The sequence below is a fragment of the Pempheris klunzingeri genome, chromosome 3, assembly GCF_042242105.1.
Source record: "Pempheris klunzingeri isolate RE-2024b chromosome 3, fPemKlu1.hap1, whole genome shotgun sequence".
NCBI lineage: Eukaryota > Metazoa > Chordata > Actinopteri > Acropomatiformes > Pempheridae > Pempheris > Pempheris klunzingeri.
In genome coordinates, this window is record NC_092014.1 from 3153377 (window position 1) to 3167527 (window position 14151).

Genomic DNA, 14151 nt, shown 5'->3' on the forward strand with positions numbered 1-14151 from the left:
ATTTCAGTGATGATCATTAGGTAATAACAACACCGGCGGTAGATATGCATATATGCATTAGTTGAATTAGAACTTGAAATATCTAAACATCTGTGAAGTAGATCAGAGGTGAACTTTGTGCAGACATTCATGGTTCTCAGATGATATTTCCTTGATTCCCCTCTAGCGCCATCATGAGGTCTAACTTTGTGTTTTTATTGGAAATTTCCAATTTCCACCAAGAGGAACATCAGCAATACTTTTTATGTTTAAATGTATAACGACATTCCCGTCAGTCGTACTTTGTTTTTTGTATTAGCTGGCAAGTGTTCGCATATTAACATATTAAATCAACATGGTAAACGTACTTAAAAGCATGTTGGTATTGTCATTGTGAGGATGTTAGCATGACTGTAGACCACGGGTGTCGAACAACCGGCCCGCGGGATGATTTTGCAAAGTGTAAAAAATGACAGAGAAGACAAATTTCAGGTCGTTCATAATGTTTTGTAAAAAGTTAGTTCATTAAATGAACATTGTCAGAAGGTGCTTGTACCTTTTTTTTGCACTAAAACAAAGGGAACAATCTGGAGTTGTCGTTATTTAAAGGTTGTTATGCTGTGATTTTACTGGAACTTAGATGAGTTTGACACCCCTGCTGTAGACTCTTTGTCTTGTTCAAGTAAATGACGTCTCTGCCGTCCTTCTCTGGTGCCTCCTTGTGAAACCGATGGGCATCAAATGTTTGTCTTTGCACAAGAAATAAACTCCCTCCTTTCTTACTTCCACCCTGTTCTACCTTTACACTTAATATGCTGCTCGTATCCAAGAATTTCGATCATTCTTGTTTTAATTCTGCAAAGTCCAACAACGTGTGGTCCTGCATAACCACATCTTAAACCTGACTGCGGGATCCATTCTCCCTCAGTGTCAGTGTGAAAGACCTGAACCACTCGACGAGGTTCCTTTCACACCTACAGACCATAACATGTACCTGCGTATGTCCCTGCATGGGAGAATTATATTAGAGGATAGAGAAAACATCGACCAAGGCCATCTTTTCACACCATACACCATGCACGTTGTGGAGCATGTTGCCCTAACAAGAAGCCTAATGTTGGTGCACGACGCTGCCTTGATATGATGATTAGCGCTGTTACCCGCTTTGACTTTTATAGAAACATGAACACTTTTCCAATAAGTTATCTTGTTATGAAAGGTGTTGAACAGAAACACAGAGCTCACCCTCTGATGACACTGTGATAAAAGTGTTCCCACCAACACATTTTACAGTCTTGCATACTTTTTTTTTCCTCAGGGGATAATTAGAAAGGTAGTTTTTAATGCGTTATGTGGAATATGCACTTCAGTTCTGACTGAAATAAAATGCAGAGATTCAGTCGATAAAAGCCTCCACGCTGCAGTTGTTAATTGAGACAATATATTTAAATCCATTAAGCTTGTCATCTTCATCAACACCACATTTTTGTGACAACCGACGAAAAAAAAACAGCATTAGTTTGAGTCTCATCAGATCATATTTAAGTGCTGGTAACTAGAAGTTCTGCCGACTCTCTTGCGGGAATAAATAGTGGTAGGCGTTGTAATTATTTCACTTAAGAGACGGTAATTGTTTGGATTGAACAGACAGGTTGAATTTAGTCGCGGTGCAAAAGGTGAGGATGCCTCACCGTGCTGCTCACTGGAGGTGCACGGCTGGCACATGCAGGAGGGGGCACTGATCTAAAGACGCCTGCTGTGTGCACCAGCGTGGGCAGGAGGAATTAGACCGGAGGAGATGAGGTGAGATGAGATCAAACTTTAACAGTCTCTGTGACGAGATCATTAACAGCTCCACACATGAGCAGGGCGCCTTTTTTAAAACATGGTTGTTGTTTTTTTCCCTTTTGCTTTTCAGATTTGGAGACAATAAGGAACGACGGGCGGGTGACAAATGTCTCAAGCGGGATTTGAACCCACAACACGACTGAACGTACCAGCTGAGCCAACCGGACGTTTAGTCACTCTCTACCCGTCATCAGCATCACAACATATCGTTTCTACATAAGGAAAATAAAATCCCAACAATAATCAAACTACTGTAAAGTCTGAGCCCGAAATAGAACAAGTGGAAGCACAAACAAATCTTTTCCTACTTGTTGTGTCTTCATATTGTTAGTGTGTTAGTGTGACCTTTCCGCCGTTTGATCCTCCAACAAGCTCTGCAATCTGAGTCTCAAAACAGCTGGTATTAAAGGAGCACTTCACTGAAAACCAGTGGTGGAAAGCACATTTAGTAAAGTACTATGCTCAAGTGTAATTTTGAGGTACTTTTCTTATTATTTTATTTTACACCATCCTTCTACCGCACTACACAGGAGAAGAAAAAAACAACAACATTGTACGTGTTTCTGTTCTGCATCCACATGCTCTGATCTGTGCAGTGTTCGTTTATTGAGACAAGCTTTAGGTTAGAGACGTTCTTCCGGGAGACCGAAGCGTGCAAATGCTTTTCTTATTTTTCACACTGAACCTCAGTTCCAGTGGCTCAAACAGGTGGAGCAGTAATCTTCTGTACTCTGTTTCATCATTAAAAACAAGTCCATGGAGATGTACAAGCTACTAATCCACTTCTCCACCGTCCCTGCGCTCGATATGTTATAACCGACGGCGTTCATTTAGCTAAAATACACGCAGACTTTCAGGTCATTACAGGAGACGTACACAATCAGCTCTGATTACATTTTGTCACATACTACATAGTTGCATGAGAACAAGCGATGGCTGCCTGCTTTCATGTACGCAGTAACACAGGCAGTGAAAAAGGAAAAAATTCAATAAAGAAGCTTTTCCACATGGCAGCACAGCCAATAACATGCAATTTTAGATCAATCAGAGATGGTCATGCAGTGAGAGGCTGCTGTGAGACAATTTCTACTCGGCCTACAAGCCTGTCCACACCAGATTCTGCTGATAAAACACCATTTTCTTCTCTGGAAATGCTTCCTCGTCCCTGCAAATCCATTTTAAACTCACTCAAGGCCAAATCATTAAGATTCATCTCCAGCTAAGACCATCCATGCTCAAAATGTTAGACAGTTTTGATAAAGTCATCTGCCAAATAGCAGGAGTTGGCTGTTTTTTTGCTGGAAATTTGTGTTTGACCCTCACGGTCTGCACAATCTTTCAGCAACTTGTCTGCCTTTTCTCAAACTGACCCATCACCCATTGTTTTCTGTGTTTGGCCTCTTCACGCCTACAATTGAGCAGGACTGCTCTGTGCTTGAACTACGCCCACGCTCCTGTCTCCCAGCAAGTGGACAAACATGTTATTTCCCAAATCAGAAATCCATTTGCAACTTCTTGCAAACACTTCCCACACAGATGAAAAGGTATTAAGAGTTCGACAAGAGCAAACTGTTCTTTTTTTTTTTTCCTCCCGTCGAGCTCTGAAATCAATGCTGCAGGATAAAAGTCCACACACATTAGTTTTAGGTTCTTCGACAGACACCTCTCTCTTCTCCACTGCAGCTAGTTCACTGAAAATCTAACACCGACAAAATAATATTGCCACTTTATTGCTGCCAAATTAGTCCTGCTTTTTCTAAAAAAAAAAAAAAAAAAATGTTGTGATTACTTTTTTAAGTTTAAAATGTCAGCTTTACTTTTTTCTTATAGTTTCATTTTGACAACAAGCACGCCAATCATTTGGAAAAGATCAAATAAGAAAATAGAATAAAAACCTGATAAAAATGTACTTAGTGATCAGATGCAGGTTAACTCGCTGTGATTGCTGAGACAATTAGCTGTGTTAATTGGGCCTCTTCTTGCTTTATGAAACTTAAAGATCAACTTTAGTAGAGGATGTTGGCTTTAAAACAAAATAAAATATCTCTACAATTATATGTTGGATTACCAAAAAAAAAAGGACAAGTGATCATGTGGTTAAAATGCTAAATGAAACCCAGTATGATGCCAAAATGTGTTCTTTTGTCTAAAACTACAGCTTCTTAGCAGCTTAGCATTAAAATACACGCAATGTCTGGTTTACACCGTCAACATACAGCAAAACAACCACTTGCATAAGTTTAGGGACCAAAAAACTACCCAGTTAGGTTAAAGAAAAGATGACGGTCTGAGCTGATATAAGTACGTTGGTTATGGAAGTGAAGTTACTTTACATCAAGCATTAAATAGCTCCCAGTTGAAACGAGTCACCGCCGGGCAACACTAACAAATTACAGTTACAGTTATTTATACATCCAGCAATCACAGAGCAACACCATCAGTCATTAGGAGCTATGTTTGCATCCGCCTGACGAGCGGAAGTCCAATATTCATTCTCTTGTAGCTCTGTTTTTGGTCTCCACCACCTGCCAAGAGCAACATCTGGCTCTTCACGTTCACAGCCAGAATTTAAACTCTACCCGTCTGCTATTTGGTGCTATGAGAGTGGTGAAAGTCAACCGAAACAGTGACGCAACAGACATTAATACATTTTTTACTATGACAGTAGTAACTGCAGCTGCTTTAAATAGCTTCCTTTGATGAGTTGCACAGTCGTAGCACCTTGTGCACACACAAACAAATTAGCTGAATTGATTCTACGGCTGATATTGGATTTTTTCTGTTGTCTTTGCAGCCGTGTTTGCAGCAGTTTGTGGACGGCACTTCTTTTTGCCAAGTGGAAAATATCACTGTCTCTTCCTCAGACTCACAGGTCGGAGGTCGACCTGAACAGTTTTTCCTACTCCGCTTGCTCGTAAATACGGTCTGAAGGATATAATAATAATAATAATAATAATAATAATAATAATACATTTTATTTATAGGCGCCTTTCAAGACACTCAAGGACGCCGTACAACACACAGTTACAGACAGTTAAAAGTTACCGGCGAGCAGCGGCAGCAAGTCGCGCCAGCGTTCACTCGACCGGAAGTGACAGTGGGGAGGAAAACAGGAGGAGAGAGAGGGGAGGAGAAAAAACATGCTTTGATTTAGCGTTGGTAACAACATGGCCTCTCCTCTGCAAACATCCTCAGGAGAAACTGTATGTTTTTGCCCCAACACGAAAGATATAAGAAAAACAAGTTGGTCTCTTCATGTTTTCATCGTCTCAGCTTTTCTTTTCTAATGTAATGAATATGATTGTTTGCAAGGCAGCTAATAATGCTTTAGACTTTTAAAGATGGATTTATTATGTCTGGGTGGACAACAATTACCCAAAATGTCCAATGTTTACTTGACTCAGACATCCCCTTCCTACACCTGACTGTCTTAACTGTCATTAGGCTTTGCTTCAGATTGTCCATCTGAGGAAACATAACCTCCTCTCCTCTCCTTAACAAGACACTAAACTGTTGTTGTTCCAAGAGTTTTTAAAAGTTTCTCAATACCCTGTTTGCTACAGGGTTGGAAAATCGATTCTCAGTGTATTCAGACTTTTCAGACAGAAAAACTGACCTCACAGTTTAGCTTCGTCAGGTTAATATCAAATAGCTTGATGTAAAATGAAACCCTGATATATTACATGGAAATCTGCAGCTCTGTCAGGCCACCTCAGCAGCACAGCTGCTTGACATGCACGGAGATGCAGGCATTTCTCCGGTGACGCCTGCACCACACTGACAAATAAAAAGATGCAGTTGGAAGTGCTGCTTACGTCTCCTCCGCTGTCTTTGAGGCCCAGGATGTTTGGGTGCTGGGACAGCTTGAGCACCGCGTCCAGCGGCAGCTCCAGGCCCGTGTTGGCCGGCACGCTGTACAGAACCACAGGCACCGGGCTGCTGTCCGCCACCTGCAGGGGAGACACGGAGAGATGGGGGAAAAAAAGATGTTTAAATGCCAGACTTTCTCCTCCTTCCTTTAATCTCTCTTTTGCATTTACAATAAATTCAACAACTCAGATCTCATTTCCAGGTCTAGCAAACATTTAACTGTGACTGAGATTTTCTTGTTCTTGTCTGAAGGATATGATGCGAGTGCGGCGTTTATGTGTAGAGCTTGGCCTTGTTTTAACTGATTATCACCCCAGTGTCAGTTTATAATTCTTACAATAAGATATTGAATTACATGTTAGTATTATACTGAAATAATAAATCTTATAGCTACACTCTTTTTTTAAACCACAACATCCCTCTGTCCATACATGTAACTGCATATTTAAAATAAATCAATAGTGATTTAGGTGTTTTTTCTGTTGTTTTGATACAATTGAATACGTAATATGACAAAATTACACACACACACACACACACACACACACATATATATATATATCTGGCACATTTAAAAACCTTGAACTCAAAATTCAAAGTTTTGTATCATCAGATGATTAGTGGAGTTGAGGAAAATCAAGAATGTAATTCATGTTTGAGAGTTAGTGTGTGAGTGTCTGTAGGCTGTTTTAGTGACTACATTACCTTCATTATTTAGGGAATGCATTACGTGGATTAGGTGAGTGTGTGTGTGTGTGTGTGTGTGTGTGTGTGTTTGACTGTCAGCTGACCTTTGTAAAGTGCTGGATCAGAGCGCGGCCGTCCATCTTGCCCTTGTAGAAGCAGGGCGTTACCACGAGCACAGCGTCAGCGCCTGCTGCCGCCATCTTCTCCGTGAGCTGCACTGTGGCTCTCGTAGCTGTAACAGACAAAAAGAGGGGGAAGCAACTTTACTAACACACACACACACAGACAGAGAGATAGTAGAGGAGGTGGAGGAGTAACTCGACACTGCTGGAGGTTTTATATCTTCTACATTCATTTCTTTACTCAATTTCTGTATGGACACATAATGCATGTGCGCCCTCACATACAGCACAGTACAAGGCCCCCATCCTCTTTCTCCTTCTCCTGCTGCACTAAATACAAAGTGGCCTCAGTTATAAACAGTGTACATACAGTACAGAGGAGGATGAAGGAAAGACGGATGGAAATACTGAATATCTGTGCAACAAGGAAAATAGAAAAAAATGAAGAGAGATGGCTGGAAAACAGACCTTGGACTAAAAATTAGTTCTTCCATCAGAAACATTTCACGGAGTAAAGGCCACGCAGGACACTGACAATTTATCTAACATATACGTCCCTAGAAAACTATTGTATGAATACATACAAGTGGAAATAATTGGTGATGCACGGCAAGAGCCCAGGAGGTTTTTATATCATCAGTGAATGGAAGAAGATGAAAAGTTCATGAACATCTCTCTCCTGTCTCTGAAAGTTCATTATGTGCTATAGAACTGAAAGCCAGCTGTTACAGACTCCCTTTGACTCCAATTATCAGACCATAAAAAAAAGAATAGCACCACCAGCTCATAATGAGCTTAGAGTCAAGGTCTATTAAAAAATGAATAAATATATATATATTTATTATTATTATAATTTAAATATATATATAAATAATTAATAATAATATAAAATCTATACTGGAAACACATGTCGAGTCAATGTGCTCCACAGGCGGACGTCTGAATGGTCGACAGAATCCAGAATTTGTAAGTATTTTGTAAAGGCAGTTCTGAATAAACAGAAATTTGGTTAAAGCAGAAAACGTATTAACTAATTTCACCTCCCAAAACTTAGTTTAGTGATTTTTTTGTTGACATTTTAAGATTAACAACTGAAATCTGTTTGAAAAACACAGCATTGGAAAACTTTATGATCCTTAAACTTGTTTGTTTTTGTTTTTTTAAATGCAGTGTACTAATTACTGCTGTATGTTTGAGACCTACATTCACAGCCTGATCCGGCCATCACCAGTTTGTCAGCCGGCAGCGATCGTCTGACCGTCCTCACCACCTCCACCCGCTCCACCTCTGTCAGGTACGGATACTCACCGTTGGAGCCCTGCACCACCAAACCTGCAACACAAAAACAGGTTATTTTTCATTCATTACCTCTGCACGGAAGGTCAAGTCATCTCCTAATGCTTATGTGCCACAGAGGCTCCACATTTATTGTGCACGACCTTGTTTGTAGGCACTCCTTTAAAAGTATTCTGTCACTTACTCACAACAAAACTGGCTGTGAAAGGAAACTAAGGAGATGAGGCCTTGGTAGAGCCTGTTCTTTCTTCATTTTGTCCTTCTAAAATACCTTATATTGGTGGTGAAAATGCAAAATAATGTATTCAACGTACGACAAAACTCAACAAATAATGGCAAATAATAAATATGCAAGTTTAAAGGTTCAAGAAATGTACATAAGTGTTTAAAGTATATAACTGACCTGTAAAGACCAGAGATTAGTGATCAGTGATCAGTGTGGAAGTAAGGAACTCACAGAACTAGCAGCAGCAGATATACAGAACTATTCCACTATTAGTGCTTTGAGGAGAAGTAGAAATGGCAGGTGTGATAATAAGTGGAATGTGCAGGAGCGACAGAAAACCACCAGAGAGCGACAGACACCTGCAGGTGAGTCTGCGTTTTTAGCTCCGTGCTGAACTTTGTCCTCTCTGTCGGGTCCCTAAACAAACACTCACTGACCTCCAGGCACGTTTCTGCTGGATGGAAGAGAAGTGCACCAGATATTCTATAAGATAAATATTATATATTATATAACACACTTCCACTCACTGTTACTATGTAAATCACCACCAGAGTGGCACAACAGTGAAGTCAACCTCAGGCTTCTTCAGACTTGGACCATGTGGACCAGTCCAGTGGCTGGTCCACAGTGTCCAGGTTAGTGTGCGCTCCGAGCCCCGGGCCTGACCTTTGAACGGTATCTTGGCGTACTTCTGCAGGTTTTCCTCCAGCTTCTGGTAGTCCACGTCCTCCTTGGCGGTGAAGGGAGTAGCAATGGGGGGGTAGATCCCGCTGAGGTCCAGTTTGCCACCTGTTGTGTAGCTCTGGGTTCTTTTCCATGCTGGGCAGAGGGCAGCCGTCCTGCGCACGGGGCCGCTCAGACCTCTCCATGCCCGGGCGCACAGCATAGTGAAGCGGCCGGACTGAGCGCTGCTGGGACGGTGTGCAGCTGCTGCAGCCGAGGACAGTTAATCACTAACCTGCTTTTGCAAATATTGACCAGACTGTGATTTCTGAGCCACTGTGAAACTGTCCCAACTCTTGAACGACTCGGTTCATGCAGTTTTTTTGGTTTTTTTTGCTCCGCGCGTTCTGTTCCCATGTGCGTCTGTCTGCTCATTTCACACGACAGCAAATAAATAAACCATCTAACATGTGACTGAAATGATTGTCAGGCTGTTACAGACCGCAGGGTTTCACCTCGCAGTGCTCCCAAAGTCTCTGCTGCTGCTGCTGCAGATCCGGAGGGAGCTCCGCCCAGGAGCAGTAAGGGCTCATCCACCAGCAGCATGACTGACAGACAGACAGGCAGGCAGACAGACAGACAGACAGACAGACAGACAGACAGACAGACAGACAGAATCAGAATCAGAATTACTTGCTTTTTGTTACACACAGCTCCAAAAGAATAAGAATAAACTTCAAACACAAAGTAAAATATAAATATATAAAAGTATGAATAAAAAAAGATGCATTAAAAAATAAATTATTATTACAAATTATTACACAGAGGTAAATGACTGCACCAGGTGAGTCCAGAGTCTTATAATAATAATAATAATAATAATAACAATAATACCACTACTAATAAAAAATATATAACAACATGCACAATCATCGTAAGGCACTGTACTATATAATATCAATAATATTACTACCACTACTACTAATAATAATATATAACAACGTGTACCTTCAGAGTGAGGAGACAGACAGACAGACAGACAGACAGACAGAGGAGTGTCAGAGCTCGACAGAAAGCATTTAATATGACATTACTGGCATTTTCTTACCTGTTACACAGACACGGAGTGAAAACTCCCACAACCAATAAAATACGTGACAGTTTTTCAGAAGCATCTGTCAAACATTAAAAGGTTTCCAGAGCAGCAAAAAACACAGATTTAAACTTTGTTTTGTGGCTCAGCTGCAAATAACAGGTCAGAATTAACAAAATAATGGTGTTTCTAGATCTGCAGGTTATTTCATATATTGATCATTGATGCTATTTTTAATGGTAAATTATTAGGAATTAGATATTTTTCACATGTATACAGCAGTGAAATGTAACTAAATACATTACTTGAGTATTTTATTTTACTATATACATCTACTGCACTACATTTCAGAGGGACATGTTGTAGTTTTTACCATGATGATGACGACAATGCGTCATGTTTCAGGTGTTCGTCGCACCAAACTACCCAACAGTGTATAAAATAGTTGAGATCAGCTCGACCTGGAGCAGCTGCAGCTGTCAAATATTAACGACACCTGAATGCATCAGTAGTTTTAATCCAGTATACATAAGTAAAACACTCACAGTCAGTACTTTGAGCTCATTATACTTTAAATAGCCTGCTTTTTGTTGATAATACTTATGTACTTGTACTTAATCTTACTTATGATGGAGTGTTTTTACAGCCTGGTGTTTTTAAAAAAAAAAAACAAAACATAATACTTCTTCCAAAAATAAATCAGCTTGCCAAGTGTGAAGAAACTCCTGTACTTAAAAACTTTTATTTAACTTTATTTAACATTTGGTACTTTTTATAGTGTATATTACATTTTGTATTTAATTACCTGCTACTTACAACATTTTGTACATTTTCATCTATCTATCTATCTCAGGGTTAGTAGACAGAAATGATAGAAAAACTGAGGGCTGATGTTAAGAAATGTTCTAAAAACATTCAGCATCAGATGTTGCTTCTGCAGCTTTGTGTGTTTTGTGGCCCCAGAGGAGTCATCTGATGTGTCAATCATCACTTTTAACAATAAACAGAAGAATTGGCAGCAAAAGAAAACTTACAAGCAGAGTGCAAAGAAGATGATGATGGTAAAGAAGGGCTGACTACCAAACATAGACATTCACTGTTATATTAGAAAGACTTCCTATAATTAGTATATTAGTGAAAGCAACACATGGACCTGACATGTTACTGTCCAATGTGACACAGTCTGTGGATGTGATGGAGCTCCACAGCCTCTCATAGCCTTTACACTACTGCCACCATGTGGAGACACACGTGACTCCCACATTTCCTCATTTAATCCCAGCGTTTTGCAGTTTGTGCCACCAAATTAGCTCCGAATGATGCAACTCTCTTTCACTGTTAAACCAGTCATGAATTCTGCGGAGGAGTCTGCTTAAACACAAACTCATTTACACATCTTTACCAGCGTTACTGTTACTGATGCGTCAGGCCAAATAGCTCCCATAGGTGCTCTGTGTCATCTCCTTTTTAAATTTAAACAATCCCCTTTTCTTCTGCATCCATGAGTAGACTACACATCGTTTACACTAACATTATTTAGATGCTCCAGCTTTCATTTAATGAGTTAAACTGAGCTCAACCCCATCCAGTACCTTGTTTGTCTCTGATGATGGCAATAAGATGATTGGAGTGCACAAATGCAGACATCAAGGATGAACAGGTTGAAGAAAAGAGGCTCGTGGGCCACAAGCAGGCAGGAAACCAGGAAGAGACAAACAGGAAATGTGCACTGGAGGCTACCGAGCTGGTTTTGGTGTGTCAGCAGATGAGGATGATTTGAGAGTATCAACAGGTGAGCGATGAGACGATGGATGTGGGAGTCAGGTGACCAGGATTGGTGGGAAAGTCCGTAGGGGCGTCTGGTTGACAGGTGCTTCAGCTCAGTTTCAGTTTTATTAATCAGATTTAGGTTAATACGGGATCAAGGGTGCAATAAAATGTATTAAATGAGGAAAAACGGGTCAGGTCAGCAGTTTCAGCACCATTTGCATATCAGCGTTAGTCATAAAAAATTAAAAAAAAGAATAAGATGATTGAATATAAAACTATATAAGTATATCAGAATGAGGAAACTTGGGTGTGAGCCACAGTTTGCCTCAAAGAAGTTCTGGCAAACTGTCTGACAGCTCAGGGCTTGGCTCAGGCTGATCCTGACTGGGGGGGATATCCTGGAAACAACACTTTGAGGAACTCCTGATCCGGACCAGCACGTCCTCTGTGGATGAGGCAGAGTTGGAGGACCTGGGGGGGATTGAGATTCGCCCAGAGATGCAGAAAACTCTGGACACTGTTGGGCCATCTGGGCTGACGAGGAGGCTGCACTTATTACTCCACCCCAGATTCAGGAGGATGAATTCAGATTCCATCCTGGTCGTGGAACAGTGCACCAGCTCTTCGCCCTCATGGGTTTGTTGGAGGAGTTTACCCATCCGGTCTACATGGGGTATGAGAGCTGTGTCCACAACATGTTCTCAGCGGGTGTCGGACTCCACCGTGTCACCAGTTCTGTCTGTGACATTCATGGACAGGATCTCGAGGCACAGCCAAGGTGAAGAGAGTGTCCGGTTTGAGATCCTCAGAATTGCATTTCTGTTTTTCGCAGATGATGCGGTCCTGTTGGCTTTTTAAGGCGATGACCTGGGACAGTGAGAAGCAGTGGATTTGCTCCCTCCAGGTTGGGAGTGAGTAGCTTAGGGCAGAAAAAAAGTTCAAGTATCTCAGGGTCTTGGGCAAAATGGAACGGGAGGTGGACAGACGGATCGGTGTGGCACTGGACCTCACCGTTGAGCTGAAAGGCAAAGCTCTCCATCTACTGGTCGATCTGACCTGCAGTCATAAGCTTTGGGCAGCGACTGAAACAACAAGATCATGGATAGAAGTAATCGTAATGGGTCTGGGCTCAGCCTCATGCCTCCCAGCGCGCACAACTGGGAGGAGACCCCGGGGGAAAGACCCTGACCTCGCTGGAGAGGTTATATATCTCATCTGGTCTAAAGAGGACTCAGGATCCCCTAGGAAGATCTGGAAATGATGTGTGGCAGATGTGTGGCTTGGGTAAAAGAGGTCTGGAGTGCCTGCTGCCACCACAAACTGACCTGAAAAGCAGAAGAAGAAGATGCACAGAGGTATTGCACAGTATAAGTATTGGATAGCTATCAGTCCTGGTAAAATAGCTGCAGTCCTGGTTAATATTGCATTTTAGTGGACAGCAGGTGAGCTGAAATACGATGTGGAATATCAATGAGTTAAGAAGCCTGCTGGCCTGGTGATGGAGAGCTCCTCAACCCAGAAGAGTGGAGGCTGTGATAGAAGCAGATTTAAACCAGTGGCTTCAAGATGAGATGTTCAAAAGTCACATATGAGTGTAATGTTCAGGTGTGTAAGACTCTTGTTTCCAGTAACAACATGCTTTGGACTGTAAAGGAGAAGAGTAAACACATTTACATTTGCAGAACAACTTTCAGATTTCAAGTAAAGGAGGAGAAGTGTAGAAAATAAGAAAGATCTATACTCTTCCTCTTGTCTTTCTCATTCCAGATGCTCAAGGTCAAGCTTTGTGTGTTCAGACAACATTATTTAGACAAAAGCACGAGGATGAGATTAGCTGATTGTATCAGACCAGAGGGTTTAGCCACAGTTAAAACACCTTCAGCTCCAGCAAACAGCTCAGTGCTTGAATTACTCTCAGTTTTAACACTGGAAGCACATCAGGCTTCAGTTACAAACTAATAACAGGAAAGTGATTTTTGCTGCTGTTGTTATATGTAACCCATCAATAAAATCTGATCAGTGTGCAGTTAGAAAGGTTACTAAGTCATCAGTCATGTGTTTTTACAATAAAAACACGACGCCATCGGTTGTAAATGTGAATAAATTGTTCATAATTGGTCAAAAATCTGCTGTTTTTCAGGGCTGGATTCTGTGAAGCCTGCAAACTAAAACACTCTCATTATTATTGATTTATAGCCTGATTCATGAAGCATTAGTGAGTTATTTATTACCCATCGATAAAGCCATTAATTATATTAATACCTATAATCTATACACTCTGCTGTACATACTGTGTAACCTTTCCCCCCCCTTTTTTTTTAAATAAGCACAATTTGCACCACTGTACAGACTGTATATTACTCATTATTCATATTATACACTTATTATATATCATTTAATATCTGCACTACATCTATAAATATCCTACACTATACCTCACTTTATTATTTTAGGATTATAATCATAGTGAATCTGATCAGGTCAGAAATCCTTAAAACACCAAGTAATAATAACTAAACACAGTAAAGTGACAGTGAACTCCTGGATCACCAGGTAATATTGGTCACTTTTCACCGTAGTGAGCTCGAGGCTATTAT

At 40.9% G+C, this 14151-nt stretch overlaps 1 protein-coding gene across 2 annotated transcripts in view; it reads right to left on the minus strand.

The window, feature by feature from the left end:
* Positions 1 to 8922, minus strand: part of hoga1 (4-hydroxy-2-oxoglutarate aldolase 1) — a 199544-nt gene extending 190622 nt beyond the window's left edge. For both annotated transcript variants that reach the window (XM_070828512.1, XM_070828511.1), the window contains exons 1-4: positions 8695 to 8922; positions 7710 to 7838; positions 6489 to 6616; positions 5643 to 5777 (exon numbers count right to left, since the gene is read on the minus strand). In XM_070828512.1, coding sequence (XP_070684613.1) covers positions 5643 to 5777; positions 6489 to 6616; positions 7710 to 7838; positions 8695 to 8914 — 612 coding nt within the window. In that variant the 5' untranslated portion in view covers positions 8915 to 8922. The remainder of the gene's footprint in view (positions 1 to 5642; positions 5778 to 6488; positions 6617 to 7709; positions 7839 to 8694) is intronic.
* Between the last annotated feature and the right edge of the window lie 5229 nt (positions 8923 to 14151).